The sequence below is a fragment of the Dermatophagoides pteronyssinus genome, unplaced genomic scaffold (genome assembly GCF_027571235.1).
Source record: "Dermatophagoides pteronyssinus isolate colony J.1.1.1.1 unplaced genomic scaffold, Derpt_VIB-CSIC_2022.12 sq0018, whole genome shotgun sequence".
Taxonomy (NCBI): Eukaryota; Metazoa; Arthropoda; class Arachnida; order Sarcoptiformes; family Pyroglyphidae; genus Dermatophagoides; species Dermatophagoides pteronyssinus.
This window is the reverse complement of record NW_027461542.1, coordinates 416,621-436,262: the sequence shown is the minus strand read 5'-3', so window position 1 is coordinate 436,262 and position 19,642 is coordinate 416,621. Positions and strand designations below refer to the sequence as shown.

General features: G+C 28.5%; 3 protein-coding genes across 3 annotated transcripts; 2 read left to right on the top strand and 1 right to left on the bottom strand.

The window, feature by feature from the left end:
- Positions 1–1,806: 1,806 nt before the first annotated feature.
- Positions 1,807–5,150, top strand: Syt14 (Synaptotagmin 14). The gene is made up of 5 exons (XM_075822550.1): positions 1,807–2,531; positions 2,618–4,330; positions 4,401–4,492; positions 4,564–4,705; positions 4,783–5,150. The coding sequence occupies exons 2-5, from the start codon at positions 2,674–2,676 to the stop codon at positions 5,130–5,132; spliced, it is 2,241 nt and encodes a 746-aa protein (XP_075678665.1). The 5' UTR covers positions 1,807–2,531; positions 2,618–2,673; the 3' UTR covers positions 5,133–5,150.
- Positions 5,151–5,485: 335 nt separating this feature from the next.
- LOC113796890 (uncharacterized) lies at positions 5,486–13,128 on the bottom strand. Its single transcript, XM_075822548.1, has 5 exons — positions 12,173–13,128; positions 11,305–11,387; positions 8,263–11,237; positions 7,373–8,199; positions 5,486–7,300 (listed from the first exon to the last, which is right to left on the bottom strand). Exons 1-5 carry the CDS (start codon positions 12,230–12,232, stop codon positions 6,152–6,154), a joined length of 5,094 nt encoding a protein of 1,697 aa, XP_075678663.1. The 5' UTR covers positions 12,233–13,128; the 3' UTR covers positions 5,486–6,151.
- A 1,635-nt stretch (positions 13,129–14,763) lies between these two features.
- Positions 14,764–15,683, top strand: LOC113796916 (uncharacterized). Its single transcript, XM_027347210.2, has 4 exons — positions 14,764–15,011; positions 15,083–15,299; positions 15,405–15,459; positions 15,581–15,683. Exons 1-4 carry the CDS (start codon positions 14,791–14,793, stop codon positions 15,667–15,669), a joined length of 582 nt encoding a protein of 193 aa, XP_027203011.2. The 5' UTR covers positions 14,764–14,790; the 3' UTR covers positions 15,670–15,683.
- The last annotated feature ends 3,959 nt before the right edge of the window (positions 15,684–19,642 follow it).

Genomic DNA, 19,642 nt, shown 5'->3' with positions numbered 1-19,642 from the left:
TTTTGTTTTGGTAATTATTATTATCAAAGGGCCTTGAGGGCTTGATCTTTCGTTTTGGATCTTCTTTTTTCGACCTTGTTCTTTTTATTTTTTTTTTTTTTTTTTTGCTGTTATCGATGGTTGTCCGTTGTTTTCCATTTTCCAAGAATATATTGGTTAAAACTGGTTGATGATTGAAGAAGAAAAAAAATGAAATAAAGCAACAGAAGCAGAAGCAGCTGTTGAATGACCAAAATGTTCGATTCGAGGCCAAAAGAAGAAAAAAAGACTGAAAATTGTTAATCATCATCATCAACTTCATCCGTCGAAACGAATGGATGATATTTTCTTCTTACTTGATGGTTTGTGTTTATGGTTCTTTTTTTATTTATTTATCCATTCATTCATTCATTCATTCATTTTTACCATTTTTTTTAATGTTTAGTAAAACAAAACGAAAATTCGTCTCAACAAAAAAAAAAAATATAATGTGTCTGTATGTATACGTTGGACGAAATCGAGCGCGCGAATTCACCTTCAAGGACAATCATCATCATCATCATCATCATCATATAATGCAATCAATCGATCTCGACCAGCCAACTGACCGGCCAAATGGAAACGGGCGGCAAAAAAAAAAATAATATTCAAGAATATATCTTTTCAAGAAGAAGGAAAAAAATACGGAGATTATTTTGACAAGAAATAGCAAGAGAGAGAAAGAAAGAAATGAGAGTAATAACTAAGGTAAAGAATGGTCAATTTTACTTATCAATTTGATTATGGACAATGTCTTGCTGGGTCAAATTGGACAACAACAACAACAACAACAACAGAAAAAAAATGACCAACAAAATAACAGATTGGTAGCACGAATCGAATGGTGGTGGTTCTCACACACAAACACTTGGCCATTCATCAAGGATATATTCCTATCTTATATACTCTAATCATTATTATCATCCATCCATCCATCCTGGCTTCAAGGCCAAACCAAAACCAAATATTTTTGTATATGTGTGTGTGTGTGCCTTCAAGGCAAATCTTTACTTTGTTTTGTCTTTGTTTTCGAAAGATTCAATGAAGAAGAAAAAAAAAGACAAAAACCAATTTCCAGAAGAAGAAGAAGAAAAAAAAATCGAAACAAAACATGAATCCAATTCCAACTTTTTCATACGTTTTCTCTCATATCTTTCAATATTATTTATTAGCTTTTGGCAAGGTCGATCTTTAAACAAAACAAAACAACAACAAAAAAAATTCATTGGTAACCGGATAAAAAAAACATATAAAATGACATTAATAAGAATCTTTTTTTTTGATTACTTATGAACATCAGCATCATCTTCATTCTCCATATTAATGGCCAGGATGTTCTTCAAGAAGAAAAATATAAAGAATTCAAATCATGAGAACGGATGGGAGAGCTGAATCTATCTGTCTGTGTCCAAATACCAATTACCATTATACAAGAACGGATATGTCATCCTATGATAAAAATGTAAAGAATTCTTATCCTTTATAATCAATGAATGAAAAAAAAGGTTACCTTGTTGGACAACTTCTTTTATTTTTTTTTTTATATAAAGAAAGCACAATACAGCACACACATTGAAAGACCTGAAAACCTGACCATGAAAATGTCATAAGATATCAATTGGTGGAGATCATTCTTTTTTTCTCAAAACTCTGAACAATTTCAATTTCATTATGAAATCAATTTTATCAAGAAAAAAAAATACATTTTGCATTCGAATCGATTCGTTCGAAACTATATTAACAATATTGACCACCAGTGGTCGACACAAGCAAAGTGTTCTTTTTCTTTTTCTTTTTTTTTGGCGGTTTTATCCGTTATATATTTCATTATATTGGTTGTTGGTGCAAATTTTCATTTGAAAATTTTTTCATTTTACGTAAAAATATTTGCGTCCACAAAAAAAAGACAAAGAAATAATAACGATATAGCGATGACCCTGAAAAACGACAATACAAGCAAGAATCCCTGGGTGAATATACCTGGTTTGTGTTCTGGTTTTCGTTTTCAACTAAGGGGGATTCTGGAACATCATTCTATAGCAATTTTGCACTGAATTTCTTTCTCACTATATGAAATGAAATTCTTGTGAAAAAATTGTGTCGTCGTTCGTACGCAGTTGATGATGTAACACTTTTCATTCTCTGACTGTCGTTCTGAATTGAAGAATATTCTTACCATATAGCAAACAACAACAGCAACCAAACAGAATTCAGCAAACGAAAATGGGAACAAACATTGTTTGTTGGAACGATTTGAGCAAAATCCAAAAAAAAACCTTCGTCAGAAAAAAAAATTTGGGCTACTTTCTTCATAATTTATATCCAAAAAACCATCAAGCATCATTATTTTGTTCCCGATATAATTTTTCTACATAATTTGGATTAAATTCGCCTTTGTTCTGTGTTTTGTTTGTTGCTCAACCATAACAACAACAACAACAACAATGAAAAGAATCAGAAGAAAAATATATTTTTGAATCATCAAAAATCATTTAGATGGACCATCCAAATTTGTAAGTGGAATTTTGTTTATTTTCGCATTTTTTTTTTTTGCAATTAATTTTACTTTTTTTCCCGAAAAAAAATCCAAAAATAATAGATTTTCATCGAATTACATGTGATCGAATATGTGTATCACCATCATCAATAATAATAATGTTTTATAATTGGTTTAACAATTTACAAATTGATCATTTATTGATCATTATAATTTTAATTATAATCATTCTTGTAATTATATTTATAATAATAAGAAAAAATTATCGAATATTTAAAACAACAACAAATAAATCATCAACAACATTATCATCATCAACGACATTATGTTGGTGTTGTTTGAAATCAAATCAACATAATGGTAATAACAACGGTGGTGGTACTAACAGGATAAATTCATCAAATAAAGAACGTATTTCAAATGAATTGATAAAATCATTTTCATTCGATAATGATGAAGATATTGATGCTGATCTGGATGATGACGATAATTTATCCGAATATTGTTATGATGAAGATGAAGATCTAATGAAGCAGCAAACATTATCGAAAACACCACCACCATTATTACCACCACCACCACCAGCGACAATAACAACATCAACATCTGTTCCTTCTTGTACAACAAAAATTTCCGATGATTATTATTATATTTCCAAATTGAATGAATGCCTTAATGAAACAAATCAATGGTATCGACAACAACAACAACAACAATTATCATTACAACATCGATCGAATATCATCGATCATCATCAAAATCATCAATATTTATCATTAGAAAATGATAGTCTAATTCCAAGAACAGGAACAAATAAATTGGCAAAAATTCAACGTCAAAATAATATTTGTTTGAATGATGTAGATATGATGAACACTACCACCAATATGACCACCATCAACAACAATGATAATTTTAATAAAAATCGTTCACGTAATATATTAAAACAACAGGCAATTTATGCATCGATTGCATTGAAAAATAATACAAAAACATTTAATGAAATGTTTTTATCCGCTGATAATGATAACAACAATAAGGATAATCGAAAGAAAACATCAACCATCATCAACCATAATCATAATCACAATAATGATCTTATATCATTAGCTGAAAAAGGTCGTATAGGTAAACAAATATCAACCGATGGTTCATTATCAAGTGAAACTGGTAGTACAAATGAAGATGCAATTATTATTTTAACACAAAATAATCATCATCATACAAAACGTAATATATTAAAATGTTTAAAAAATGTTGAATCAAATGAAACAGCTGATTCATCAATAATAATTAAAGATAATAATAAATATCAAACATTAAATAATAATTATTATAATGATAATAATTATGAATCGGATACACAATCATCAAATTTACCGGATTTTTCACCAACAAATCCCCAACAACCGACATTATCTGAACAGAATATTTCAACAACAACAAAAACAACAACAAAAATGATGATTAAAAGTGGTAGTAGTATTGGTGTTATTGGTGGTGGTAGTAAAAATGGTGGACGATTAGAAATAAGTTTTGCATATAATGTATCAAGTAAAAAATTATTTGTTACTGTGATTCAAGGTGATGAAATACCTTATAAAGATCAACATAAAAATGTTTTACAGATTTATGTAAAAATAATATTATTACCAAATAAGAAACAAAAATTTCGTACAAAATCCAAACCAATATTTTGTCCAATATTCGATGAAACATTTACATTCAATCGAATTAGTCCGGATGATATTTCTAATTTAGGTTTACGTTTTCGTTTATTTAGTATTGGTTTTACAAGAAAAACTTATCTAATTGGTAATGTTTTTTTCATTCAATAATGTAATTCAAATTCTAATTATAAACCTTTTTTCTATATAATCTGCAGGTGAAAGTCGTATATCGTTTGCATTGATAAAACCACAACAACAGGAAACCAAATTATGGTTTACATTGGATGTTCCGGCTAAAAGAAATCGGGTAAAAAAAAATTTTTTTTCTCTCATCACCAATCGATTCGATTTCATTGATTTTATTTGTTCTCTCCATAGTTATTAGATTTAGAATCATCAAGTCTAACAAGAACAGATAGTACATCATCACAATCATTACAGAATAATAGTTCACCGGAATTATTATTAAGTCTTGCATATAATGGTACAACTGGTCGATTAAATGTAACAATGATTAAAGGTAAAATCTTAAGGGAAAAATCTTTATTTAAAATCGATAAAATTTGATTTTTTGTTTTTTTTTGTTTCGTTTTGCAGGAAGCCAATTTCGTTGCCTATCAACACGTACACCGGATACATATATAAAATTATTACTTGTATCACAAAATGGTAATGAAATGGCACGTGGTAAAACACGTATATGTCGTGGACAACCAAATCCATTATTTCGTGAAACATTTGTTTTTCAAGTTGCATTATTTCAATTACCGGATGTAACATTAATGATATTTGTTTATAATAAACGTAGTATAAAACGTAAAGAAATGATTGGTTGGATATCGCTTGGTTATAATAGTAGCGGTGATGAAGAATTATCACATTGGAATGATATGCGTGATAATAAAGGTGAACAAGTATCAAGATGGCATGTACTACATGAACCATAAATTTTCAAAACAAACAAACCAAACAATTTTCAAGAAAAGTCATATCTTAACAAACAAAAAAAAATGATGTCAAAAATTTTTATCAAACGACGACGAATATTCCGATTCTATTTACCCAAATATTTTATCTTGCAAATTTTTTTTTTCGGATAAACATTTATCTTATCAAAAAAATTTTTTCTAAAACAAAAACAATTCCCACCATTCATACACTGGTGTGTGTGTGTGTTTTATTGATTCATCATCATCGATCATCATTTTCAATCATTTTCATTCATATAGATTTCTTATATAAAAAAAACTTACAAAACAGTATTCAAAAATTTCCAAGTTTTAGATTAGTTCAAGTGTGATTCTTTTGATTTTTTTTTTTTTTTTTGCTTTATTTTGTGATTCATTTTTTTCTCGATTACAAACCAACCAAACCAGAAAAACAGCAGAATTTATCCACACAAAAAATCTATAAATTATTGAAATGTTTTTTTTTTGTTTTTAAATTATTAATTATTGTTATGCAAGCCACCACCACCACCACAAAAAAAAGAAAAAATCTAATTAATTTAGTTTAATCACTTTGTCGTTGTTGCCATCCATTTTTATCTTTCTTTCTATCTCTATCTCTATCTCTATCTGTTCTTTTACTCGAAAAACAAAAAAAAAATTGTTTACACATTTGATGGTGAAGTTTACTTTTTGTTTCGTTTTGAAAAACCAACAACCCAAAAACACACACATTTGGATTTATATTAATTGTTACAAATTAATTATTATATATTTATTATCTGTTCTTTTTTTTCTTTTCTCTCGATTTGATTTGAATGTGGTCGAATGAAGCCAAAAAAAAAAAAAAGAAAAAATATATTTGAAAAAAAATCAAAAATAAAATATTTATAAAAACATACATTATTTATCATTATTATTGTGTTTCACATTCAAAAAAAAGGTCAAAAAAATAATTTGCACTATAGTTTGTTGATTAATTCTACTAATCGATCCATTGATTGATTGATTGATTGATTCTATACGCATCCATATTCATACCAAATTGAATTTGAACCATTATTATTATTATTATTATTATTAGTTGTAGTATTATTATCATCTGGATTTGTTAAAATAACATCATTTGTATTTGATTTTGGTGATGACATTGATATTGGTGGTGGTGATGATGATAATGATAATGATTGATCCGGTAATGATGATGAAGTAATCACAGTTTCAGTTGTTGTTATCGTATTATTGGTTAATAAATTATTTTGATTATTATTCATTGCATTACTAATCTGTATGCTAATATTATTATTATCATTATTATTGATCAGATTTAGATTGTTACTGTTTGTATTGAAACCATTCGATATTGTTTGTATACTATCACTTGTAATTGTTATTCTTGATCTTGTAGATACATTATTATTCATTGATATTATTGGATTATTATTACTACTGCTTGTTATCAAAAGTGAACCACCACTACCACCACCAACACCAATATCTTGATCTTTATCAATCATTATATCATGATTATGTGATGATGTTGTAGATGATGATGATGATGAATTATCTGAATGAAATGATAATGGTGACATTGGATTAAAATTTCTTTGTAATTGATGATGTTTTTGTTGTTGTTGTTGTTGCTGATTATTATTATTATTATTGACACGAACACGATTTGATGATAGACATAAAATTTGTTGCTGTGGCTGTTGTTGTTGTGAAGAATATTTATTATTATTTTGTAACATTTTCATATTAATTGGTTCAGATTTTCGCATTAAATTTCCATAATTAACACTATTACTTTTGAATGAACCTCTCATAAAATGATTATTTGTTGTTGATGATGATGATGATACTGGTGAACTAATTGTCGATATTGATTTGGCAATTTGAAATGGTGATGTTGATGTTATATGTAATTTGGAAAATGTACCATCTATTATTGAATGATTATCCAATGTTTTATTGTTGCCTTGTTGTTGTTGTTGATTATTTCGACTTGATATATTGATTGACATTTTATTTTCAATTGGAACAAATTCAATACTGCTAGTAGTGGTGGTTGTTGTTGTTTCTTTTGTATTGATTCCAATCGGAGGATATCGTTGTAATGTATGCAAATTTCTTGGTGGAATCCTTGGTGATGAAATGATTTTTTGATCCTGTAATAAACGAAAAAAAAACAAATTGAAAAATTGATTGAATTAAAAATTATCAACAAAAAAAAAATAAACCTTTTCATTATTAATCGAATACTGTCGTAGTAATGCTGAAGAATTGAAAAATTTTGAATCCGAATGAATGGATGGTGTTTCAGCTTCCCACAACAAGCCATAAATTGAATCATCAAGTCGATTGGATGATGATGATGATTGATGTAAATTATTCGATGATTTATTATTCGATACTCTCGACATATTTTTTTCAAATGAAATATCATAATCTTTAAACATTTTTTCTAACCGTTCTTTTTTGATAATCAATTCATGTAATTTATCTTTAATTGTACGTTCACATCCACAACTTAATTCCATAAGTAAATCATTATATTGTGCCAACAGACTGGCTGATTGTGTGGCCAATTTTTTACGTTGCTGTTCAAGTGTCGTATTTGTCATGGCAACCATTTCACAATAATTTGATAATTTTGATACTTCAACATTCAATGCATTCATACGATCTTTACATTCAGCTGTTTCACCTTGTAATTCAGTATGTTTTAATTTCAGATCATTATTATCAGATCGTAATTTTTTATAAATATTTTGTAACATTTTATGTTCAGTTTGTAATCGTTTATATTCTTCATCCAATATTTTATATTCATTATTTAATGATAAAAATTTTTCTTCATGATCAACATTGTTTTCTTTTGTTGGTTGAGAATTTTTTTCCATTTCCAATCGTAATGTTTGCAGTTCTTCATCAGCATTTTTCATTAATTCATCATATTTTGTCATTTGTACTTTCAATTTTTCTTCCATTGTTTTATAATCATTTTTTAATTTTTTATATGATTGTTTTAATGTGCCATGAATTTTTGTCAAATTTTCATAATCAACTTTTTTTAAAATGAAAAAGAATGATAAGTTTAATAAATAAAAATTTCAAAAAAACAACATACCTGTCAATTGTTGATGAATTTCCTGTAATGATTCATTATCATTGATCAATAATCGATGTGCTGTTTCATATTCTTCACATTTAATCTTCAGTTTTTCAATTGAATCCTGAATGGTAACCATTTGTTCTTGTAATTCAATTGTTTGACTTTCAAGTGAACTATTCTGTGATTTTAGCAGGCTATTTTCTACTTCAAGTGTTGCATTTTTATTTTTCAATTCAGCATTCGATTCATTCAATGTTTGAAGTTTTGATTCGATCATATCATTTCGGATGGCTATTTCCATTTGATTATCTTTTTGTTGATTTAAATCAGTTTTTAGTTGATGATTTTCATCTTCCAATGCAAATATTCTTCGTTGTAATTCATTCAATGAATCTAATGATGATTTTATATCAGATTTTTCATCAATATTCAATTGTCGTTTAAGCGAATTGATTAGATTTTGCATTTCTTGATTACTATCTTTAAGATCAGCTAATCTTGCTTGTAATTCTTCAATATGTGAATCTTTTTCAGTAGAATATTTTTCAATTAATGATTGTAATGTATCATTAATAGCTGTCGATACTTGTCCATTAATTAATGAATAAATATCTTTTGAATTAATACGTAATTCATTATTATCATAATTTTCTTCACATAAACGATTTAATGTTTCAACAATTTTTGCAAATTCTTCCGAAAATTTTTCCGTTTTAAGTTTTTCTTCAACTAAATCTCGTTGTAATGTTGTTAATGTTTTTCGCTGAACGGCTGAAGCATTGACTAAATCTTTATTTTCTTTTTCAACATCTTTCAATCGTTGTCCTAATTGACCATTCATTTCCATTTCTTTTTTTAATCGTTTATTTTCCAATTCAAATGTTGATAATTTTCCTGAATTATCATCAATAATTTGATCTTTAAAATCAATCGATGTTTTTAATCGATTGATTTCTTTTTCTAATGATTTATTTTCCTGTTCAAAACGTTGTTTTTCCGTTTCCAAATTGGTCATTTCAATTTCTAAATCATTCAATTTTTTCAATGATAATCGTAATGAATCAGCATTGGACATTAATTTTTGATTTTCATTTTCAATCAATTCTAATTCAGATTGATATTCTTGTAATTTTTTTGTTTTCTGTTCAATAATTCGTTGATTTTTTTGATTTTCCGAAATTGTTTGTGTAAAATTCTTTTCCATCATATCAAATTTGGCACTAATATCTCGTAATCTTGTCTTTAGTTCATCATTTTCTTTTTCCAAAACATTTTTTTCCATTTCTTTTGTTTTCATTTGTACATAATTCAAATTAATTCTACCAATCCATTCTTTAATTTGACTTAATTTTTCAATTTTACTTTTAACATTTGAATCATATCCACTTTCATTAGTTTCCGATAATGTTTCATCATCATCTTGTTTTGCTTTTGAACATTTATTCATAGCAATACTATCGATATTTTGAAATAATGATAATACTGAATCAATATCAATATAATTATTTTGATAATCATCAACCATTGTTTGTAGTTTTTTATTTTCATGTTCTAATTTTAATAATCTTTTCGATGCATCTTGATTAATTTGATCATAAAGATTTCCCTCTTCATTTTTCATTATTGTTTCATGATTTAAACGCATTTGGGCACGTAAATCGGTTAATTCTTGTTGTATACGATTAAATTCTTCATTTGTAAATTTTTTCTCCAATCTTAAATGTGATATTTCTTCAATTAATCTTTCGATTTGATTTTTATCCAATTCTCGTTGTAAATTTAATTCATTTCCATGCGTCGTTAATTTGAGTATTTTTTCCTCTAATTCGGGTATTTTTTCAACACGTTTACGACTTGATTCTAATTGATCTTCTAACATTGTTTTTGTTTCACCAAGTATACGATTATCTTCACGTAATTCTTCTACACGTGTTTTACAATAATCAAGTTCATTTATTTTATCACGATAACGTTGTACTTCTGCTTCAAGTCTATCAATTTTTCTACAACGTTCATTTAGTACATCAATCTCATCACGATATGCTTTGGCTGTTCTTGCTTCTTGTGTTAATTCAAGATTATCATGTCTTAATTTATTATAAAATTCTTTATTCTGTTCAATTGTTTCTTTTAATTCGGTGATTATTTCATTTTTTTCCTCTAATTCTTGTTGTAATCGTCTTAATTTTGATTTAACATCAGCCAATTCAACTAGATAATGAGATTTTTGATCACAATGATTAACAGAATTATTATTATTTTGTAGACTAGAATTATTTGATGATGATTGATCAAATGTAATTGTATTGGCCTGTATTGTTAAACTAAGCATTTCTGATGATAGATCAACAACACGTTGATATAATTGATCACGTTCATTGGTTAGCCTATTTATAAGGCCAACCATTATCATATACAAACGTTCTTTTTCCTCTTCATCATCTGGTGGCATATTCCATTCGGACATTAAAAATACTGATTCTGGATTATCCGTTATCTGTTGTATACATTCAACAATTGAATGTTGTACAGATATATCTAATTGTTTAATTTTTTCAATAAATATTTCTTTATGTTCACATTGTACAGCACAACCAAGTATTAATAATAATAATGTTTGCAGATCATCATAATAATTATATGTTGATGTTGTTGTTGATGTCGATGTTGTTGCTGCTGTTGTCGTTGATGATGATGATGTTGATGATGATTGATAATATTGATTCATTAAACTAAATAATGAATTATTTTGCGGTATCGATGATGACCATAATTCATCATTACATTGAAATGCAATTCTTGTTACATCCGGTAAACGTAATACTAATAATTGATCTAAAACATTTTGATAAAAATTTTTTATATTTTGTAATAAAATATTTAAATTTTTTATCCGTTTAGATGAATTGGCAATTTCGGTATTTATTGCCGATGTTGTTGTTGTTGTTGATGATATTGAATCTTGTATAATGTGTAATGGATTTGAATCGCTATGAACATTGAAAAACGACAAACAGAAATTAACATAATGATTTGATTCAAAAAATAATCACTTACATTTGAAGCCATGCTTTATTAAGATAGAATCCTTTACATAAATCATCATAATCATTACAATTTTCATCCAATAATGTTTTCAGCTATTATAAAAAGAAAGAAAAGAGAAATTACAAACAAAAAAAACAATTATTCAAAAATGGATTTTACAAATTTCATTCAAAAAAATCAAAATCAAAAACTGATTAATAATTTCAAAGTGAAACCAAAAAAAAAGAGAAAGAAATCCACTATCATGACATGAATGATAATGAATTTTTTCAGTTGGTTTTTTTCCATTTTCCAGTAAAAATCAATTATTCATCAATAATGTTCATTCATTCATTCAATAGATTAAATGTGTGTGTGTAATTTTTAGCCTAATCATGATGATTATGATGAAAACTTTGTAAATCGACCTAAATTGATAAACAACAAACAAACTAATCTTCTAATTAGCTATAATTAATTAATTGAAAAACCTTTAAAAAATCAAGTCATTCGATTTATCAATTTCGATTTGTCATTATCATCAATGACACATTGGATTAGTTTGTTTTTCTACCGAAAAAAACAGAAAAAAAAATTCATAACTTGATCTCCAAAAATAGTCTACTAAATATGAATAATTCAATTGTGGTTGCTCTGGTTGTTGATCACTGCTACCTCTATTTTATTTGTATCCAAAAAAGATCATCATCAATTGGATGAAGAGAATCAAACCGGCCATTGTTTTTAGTTAATGAATCAGAACAGAAAAAACAAAACAAAACAAAACAAAAGAAAAATAAATATTGATGATGATGACCATCAAGACACATTGGTAAACACATAGGTAAACTGGATTTATAAATACACGAAAAATATTATTATTATATGGAAAACATACCCAAGTAACAAGTGGACTTTGCATAAAACTTGTTCGTAATTGTTGTTGGATGCTCATCATCGTTCGTTCGTTTGTTGTTGTTTCTTGTTGATTTTTTAAACACAAAAAATTTTCTGGAAGAAAAATGATTCGATGAAAATCAAATGCAGAGATTTCTTGCTTTGTTGAGGGATTATTATTCAAACAAAATATTATTTAGAGCACATTTTCATTATTGAAAAAAGTTATCGAGTCAAATCGATCAACTAAAACAACAACAACAACAAATTATCATTTATTCAATTGATTTTATTCAATTTGATTGATTGATTGATTGATTGATCGGGGCAAGCAAAAATTAGTGCAAAAGGATTTCGTTGAAAACGATATAAATAACTTTGTATAAACAGAAAATCAACAACAAAAATATGGAAAAAAAAACAAAACGATGGAATTTTGAATTTTAAAAAACAAAAAAACAAAAGATTCTTATTTCGAATCCCAAAACGACGAAGAAGAAAAAGATTCGAAATCTATTTACACACAGAATGATCTTGTATTCGATTCTGCTATTTTGACGAGAATCTCTCCCAAAAACAAAACAAACACTTTTTTTCGATTCACGAATTTCGGTTTTTTGTTGATTTCGTTGTTTGTTGTTTTCGTTGTAAAATAAATTGATGATTCTATTTTTTTTTCATTAATTCGTTCGTTGAATTACACCACACACACACACACACAAACGGGCAAAAATGTTTTACGAAAGTCAAACAAAAATTGAGAGAAAAAAACAACAAACAAACAAACGAAAAAATTCATATAACGAAGAGACCCGAATCTTTTTTCTTTCTCTCTTTATTATCATTTTACCATGGTTTCACGAATATATCGAAGAGAGAGAGAGAGAGTCATCCATCCATTCAACACAACCAATACACAACGAAATAAAAACAGACCACCATTAACCAAAACCAAAACAACGAAGAAGACGAAGACGATAACGAAGATACCAAATCTAATATTACGCATGCGCATAAATTCTACAATCAAAAAATTTTGTAATTTTTTTTTTTTTTGTTTCAAATCTTTGTAAAGGGGTCTTGTTTTTTTTTCGTTTCTGGTTACCGGATTGTTTCCGGACAAACTGGCTTTGCTTCAATGGTCGATGGCCGTTGATCGTAGTGGTGGTTGTCGTTTGTTGTCGTTTGTTCAGCTAAAGTAATTCAATTTTTTTTTCTACTTAAATCTATAGACAGTGGTCGAGTGGTGGTTGCATGTGTGTGTTCATTCATCCGTTGTGAACATGTTTCATATGAAGAAAAAAGGGCAGTTTTTTTAAATTCAATTCAGAAAAACTTGTCCATGTCGATTGCCGATCGTTGTTGTTGTTGTCGATCGTTGTTGTTGTTGTTGTTGGTTTGATGGTTGCAATCACCAACGACAACAACAACAACAACAACCCAGGATAAGTAATTTTTTTCTAACAACGATGAAACATGTTTGAATCACCTGTCCGCCAATAATAATGATGATGATTGCCGAATAGGTAATGTGTCTATAGATGCTATAGCTAGAAAATCATTTGAAGAGAAATCCAATATGCAGAGACAATACTTGAGGTGATGGGCGATTTCTCCTTTCTCTCTCTCTCTCTCTCTCTGAAATGACAATGGGATTTTTTTTTCATTCAGTGTGTTTTCTTCGAAACAAAAATCGAGTTAAGCTTTCAAATAGAAAAAAAAACATCCATTGTTTTTTGTTTTTTGCTCTAAAACTTAGTATAGTTTCAAATTTCAAGATCCTTTTCAAATAATGATCATTATTGTTGTTTCAATATTGAAGTTGAACAGCTGTTAACCATACATGTGTTGAAACATAATGAAATCAAAACGAGTAAAAAAAATTAGTAATGATAGGCGGTTGTGTGATGGGAGAAAGGTTTGTTTGCGATACATTTTTTTCGAAGAAACAAAACGAAACAGGCAAAAACAATCGATCAATTAATTGATCGATTGATTTGATTTTTGTGAGAAAGTTTTCAGAAAAACTTCAACAAACACACCCTACACTATCCATTGACAGAAAAAAATGCCCGAAATTTTTCCTGGATGATCATTTTCAAGAATTTCCTGAATGGTTTTGTTTGGTAATTAATCTGACGATAAAACAATGTTATTCCGTTTGTTTTCCCCTGCATTGTTTGTTTGTTTATTTTGTTTTGTTTGTTATGTTTGAAATAAAAAAAAACAATGGAAGGATGTTGTCATTTTTGGTCGTTCGTTATGTTCGTTCGCTGTGTGTCATCTTCATCACGCACATTTCATTTGCATCGTTTATTTTGGATGACGAAGAATCGAACAGGTGTACCATGAATTTTGTTCCGACAAAAATGGAAATTTTTCCTTATTTTTCTGTTGATTTTTTCAAAAGAAAAAAATCCCGCGTTTTGAAAAATTTTTGAAAAAAAAATTTTCTCTGAAAGTTATAATCACCATCGATAGATGGCGACAGCTGAACCATGTTGTAGATTTAAAAAAAATCAATTTTTAATCTGGAAAACCTGCTTATCACCAAAAGAAAAGCAATTGAAAAAGATAATGATAATTGGATGGATGGATGGTGATTAACTCTCAAATTTTATGGTTTCCATTATTTCATTATCCATTATTACACGTGTATCAATGACAACAACAACAACAAAATTTGGTTTAAAAAACAAAACAATTTTGAGGATGCATCGAAAACCACCGACAACAACATTTTTGGCCACTATTTTGATTGTTTTGGTCAGTTTTGTCTATTCCGAATCAAACGTGGATGTTGATGATGGACGATCAATTCTTTTTGATAAAAATATCGAGTAAGTTTCCCTGGAAAACTTGAAAATAATAATTAACATGAAAAATTGACGGAAAATTTCCTTAAATTTAGACACATTCGTCATGATTTTAAAGAACAATTTCATTTTGATATTGGTGATGATGGTGATGGTGATAAACAACAACAACAACCAAATGAAGATGATATGATTTTCTATAATTTCCGTCTACATGATTATGATAATAATCTTCAATTGGATGGTCTAGAAATTCTTGCATCAATTTATCATGAATCAGAATCAACATTAACCAATGATGTTAAACAAAAGGTTTGTCTAATTTTTGATTTTTAACTTCTGTAAAAACTTTCTGTAAACTTTCTTGGAAACTTTCTCAATTTTTTTTCCCTGTAAATTTTCTTCAAATAAATAAAGATGACCAACAATGAAATTCATTCATATTGGCAGGAAAAATTTGATCGTGATGCAGGTAAGATTTTTTTTTGTTTTGTTTGGGAAATTTCCCAAAAAGAAATTTTCCAAAAAAACTTTCTCAATCTATTAATTCTCATTTTATAATAATCTTTTTTTTTGTTTAATTACTAAATTAGATAAAATTGATCAAGTTTTTAAAATTTTCGATCTAAATAATGATGGTTTTATTTCATATGGTGAATATCTTTATAGTTTTAAGAAATAAAAATTTGTTTGTAATTTTTTTGTAAAATTTCATTTTTTACAAATAAAAATTTGTAATTTTCAACAATATCCAAAAAATGCTAATTTTTGCAACTAAAATCGTTTTTCTGGTTTTCTCAAAAACAATAATGATCGACATAGACACTATTCGACATTTTGAAAGAATTTTTGATTCGTTTTTTCGTTTTTCGTTTTTTCAATTTTCAGCAATGATGATCAGCAGCAGCAGCAGCAGAAGCAACCAAATATCACTATGTGTATAGTTGCTGGTGTCTACAGAATCTAAAAATGATGAATCCCCATATGAATTTAAATGAGTTTTTTTTTGTTTTGTTTTCGCTTTTCGGTTGTTGCCCAAAAAAAAAATTCTGCTGCTTCTTCTGATGATGATTCTGTTTTATATGTCTGTGTTCTGTGTGCGTGTTGATTGGAATTGGAAATTCAGTAAATTAGCGAAAAAGAAGAAGAATCAACCCAAGAGAGAGAGAGAGAGAGAGAGAGAGAGAGAGAAAGAGAGAGATAGCGAGAGATAGTTGGCGAGAATGAGAAGTTCAGTTCAGTTTTTTTTTATTTTGGGATGTTGGAATTTAGATGATGATGATTCCCTTTTGCATTTTTCTCTGGCCAAAAAGAAAGAAACAAATTCTGTGTATGTGTGTGAAAGAATGTTTTTCATCATGTTTTATAGTGGTGATAATGATAGAGAAATGATTGAGAAGGATGATGATGATGGAAAATGAACTCAACCTGAATTGTAAGTTGAAAATGATGAATGAAAAACGAAGTATGGAACGATTCTTCTTCATCATCACCAATCATCATCATTACAATTTGGAATAATTCACAGAATACACACACACACAGAATATTCTCTCATCACTTTTTCGCATTTGCTTCTTTGTTTGCTCATCTTTTTCGCCCTATTGCAATTTGGAAAAGTCAAAAAAAAAAAAAATTTTTTTTGTTACAAAACAGAAAAACATGAATAAATTGGCTTTATCTGAATGAGAATGTGGATGACCAAAAACAGAGTTTTCAGTTTTCATTTTGTTCGCTGGTTTTGGCTTTTGGTGAAAATTCCATGAGTTGTTGTGGTTTACTGATCTGATGACATTTCAATTACTATGAATATGAATAATATCATTCAGCAGAAAAAAGATTTGAAATGTTTGGTTGGTTGACTGGCTAGTCTAGTGATGATGTTCACAATATTCATTCATTCATTCTTTTAGAATCAATTGGGCGTGAATGGAGATGAAAATGGAAAAAGCAAAAAAGCAAAATGAATTTTGAGCTCAGGTGTTTGCTATCAGATCAAAAGAAAGAAAAAAAATACATTTTTTTCCCCATACACGGAGAAATATATTGTATTTTTATGTGAAACGGGGGAGATGAAGAGGTGGGAAATGATTGTTTGCTTGTCAAAATGATCTCTTGGATCCTATTTACATCATACAATTCTACAGATTGAAAATGAGAATATATTCTTGAAGAAAAAAAGGAGATAAGTAGAATTCAAGAAAAGAAATGGCAAAACAATCAAAAAATGATAGAATCTGTTGTTTTTTACGATAATTGATTTGTTTCTTTCGTTGTTTTGTTTGGCTAAAAACAAAATTGAACGAAAAAAAAGGATGCCGAACATGACAATAAATGTGCTATAGTTATGTTTTTCCATTTCCAAAAATCATCAATATCACACATTTTTTTCACGTGCACGTGTTTCATGTTTTCCACACACAAAACAACACAGAGGCACACACTATTCATTCATTCATTCATTCATTCAACTAAAGAACCTATTCTCAAATTACACTTGATCGGTCACTTTTTCACTTGCATTTGCATTTGAATTTGAAATTCAAATTCATTCATCGAATGAATGAATGACAAACTGAGAGAAACAAGTCACTTGTGTTTCGAGCAACAAAAAAATCCATTTGTTTCGATCACGACCCGATGTTTGATGACGTTGTCAATGTGTCGATGATGATGATGATGATGATAATTCAATGATGATATTTTCAAAAGATTCAAATTACCGACCTGCTGGGCGGGACACCTGCTGTTGGTTGATTGGTTCGGTTTTTCGTTCAAATTTCAAATCCGACGGATACATTTCGATTTCGGATTTTCGGGGACATAACGTACGAATGATCGTACGCGTGTACGGAACAAAAACGTGTACAATTATCATCATCATCATTATCCACTATTTCAACACCAAGTGTGTCCAACCATTTCGACCATTTCAACCATTGTTTGAACCCCCCATGGTAATTAATAAAGAACAAATTTTTTTGTTGTTGTTGTTGTTATCGTTTGTTTCATTCAAGTGATGTTAAACATATTTTTCTTGCACCTGTAAAACAAATGAATTACAGAATTTAAATGGTGAAAAAAAATGGAAAATTTCATTTGATAAAAACAGAATATTCTTGACTTTTTTTTTGTTGATTACATATCTTTGATTATTTAATCATTTAATTCTACTAAAGAATTTTTTTTTTGTTTTTTGAATATAAATTCTCTATAACGAATCAGAACCTATATATATAAAAATGAAGCGATGAGATGTGGATGGGGAAATATTCTGGAAAAGAAAATTTAAGGAAAAATTTCCCGACTATAAATGATGATGATGATGTCGTAATTGCATACAAATACATCGTTCATCTTCGGTTGAAAGTGAATTTTTTTTTTGCATTCTTTGCATCCATTTTTTTCCTACTTCATCATCATCATCATCGTTGCTGTCTATTTTGGATGGATGTTTTTATTCGGAATGTTTTCTCTCTCTCTTTGGGTTTTTTTTCCACGAATGTTTTTTTTTCTGACTATAATAATAGTTTTTTCTTTTTTTTTTTCACTGATAAAAGTGAATGTCTAAGTTGCTAAAATGCATTTAATGGATTTAATCTACAACAACAACAACAACAACAACAACAGAAACATCCAAATATCTTTCTACTTGATACTCAAAGTTCTCTTAGTTTCTCTCTCTCTCTCTCTCTCTCTCTCTCTCTCTCTCTCTCTCTCTCTCTCTCTCTCTATTCATTTACTTTTCATTTAGTTCAACTTAATATGGAGAGTTTCATGATGGAGTTTTCATTCATTCAGTCAGTCAACGAAAAGAAGAAGAAGAAGAAAAAAAAATTCTGAAATAAAGTGAACTTTCTCTTTTCCATCATCATCATCATCATCATCATCATTTTTTTTTGGTCCTGAAAATGGAAAAGAATCTTTCGGGAAAATTTTTCTTCGTCATAAGGTTTGTTTTATCTTTGAAATTTTGGAAACAGAAAACGAAAGTAGTGAAGAACTTGATAAAGTTTGAAATGTTTTGCTTTTCAAAACGAAAATTCGTGGATGGAAAAATGGATTCAACAACGAAAATATTGCCCATCATCAGAATATTATCGATCTATCTTTTTTTTGGAAACGAACGAAGAACACAGCCAATGATGAAAAAGAAAATTCGGGTTTTTCACTTGGTTGTTGGAATATTTTTCGGTTTCTGTTTGAAACAAACTCAAATTCAGGCAACAAAAAAAACCAAAAACGTTAATGTTTAAACACGTAGTAGTTTTTCTCTCTTTCTGGTGCAACGATGATGATGATGGTGGCTGCTTTTCATTCATTTCGTAATCCAGTTATCGTCATCATCATCAACAACAAAAGCAACAAAAAAATCATTTTTTTCCAGAAAAAATCATTTTTCTTTTTGCTGTTGTTTCGTCGGGCTATTGACGGGAGAGAGAGAGAGAGAGAGAGAGAGAGAGAGAGAGAGAGAGAGAGAGAGAGAAATTGGACGCAAACTTTGACTGAATATTGCGTCTTAATAAAACTGTAGTGCGATAAAATGTTTCAAACAACAACATCAGCAGTGGCAGTTAATTTTGTACAGTGAAAAAAAAGAAGGCGTTGATCATTTGGTACCTCCCATTTTTTATTCATTGATAGTATGAATGGAT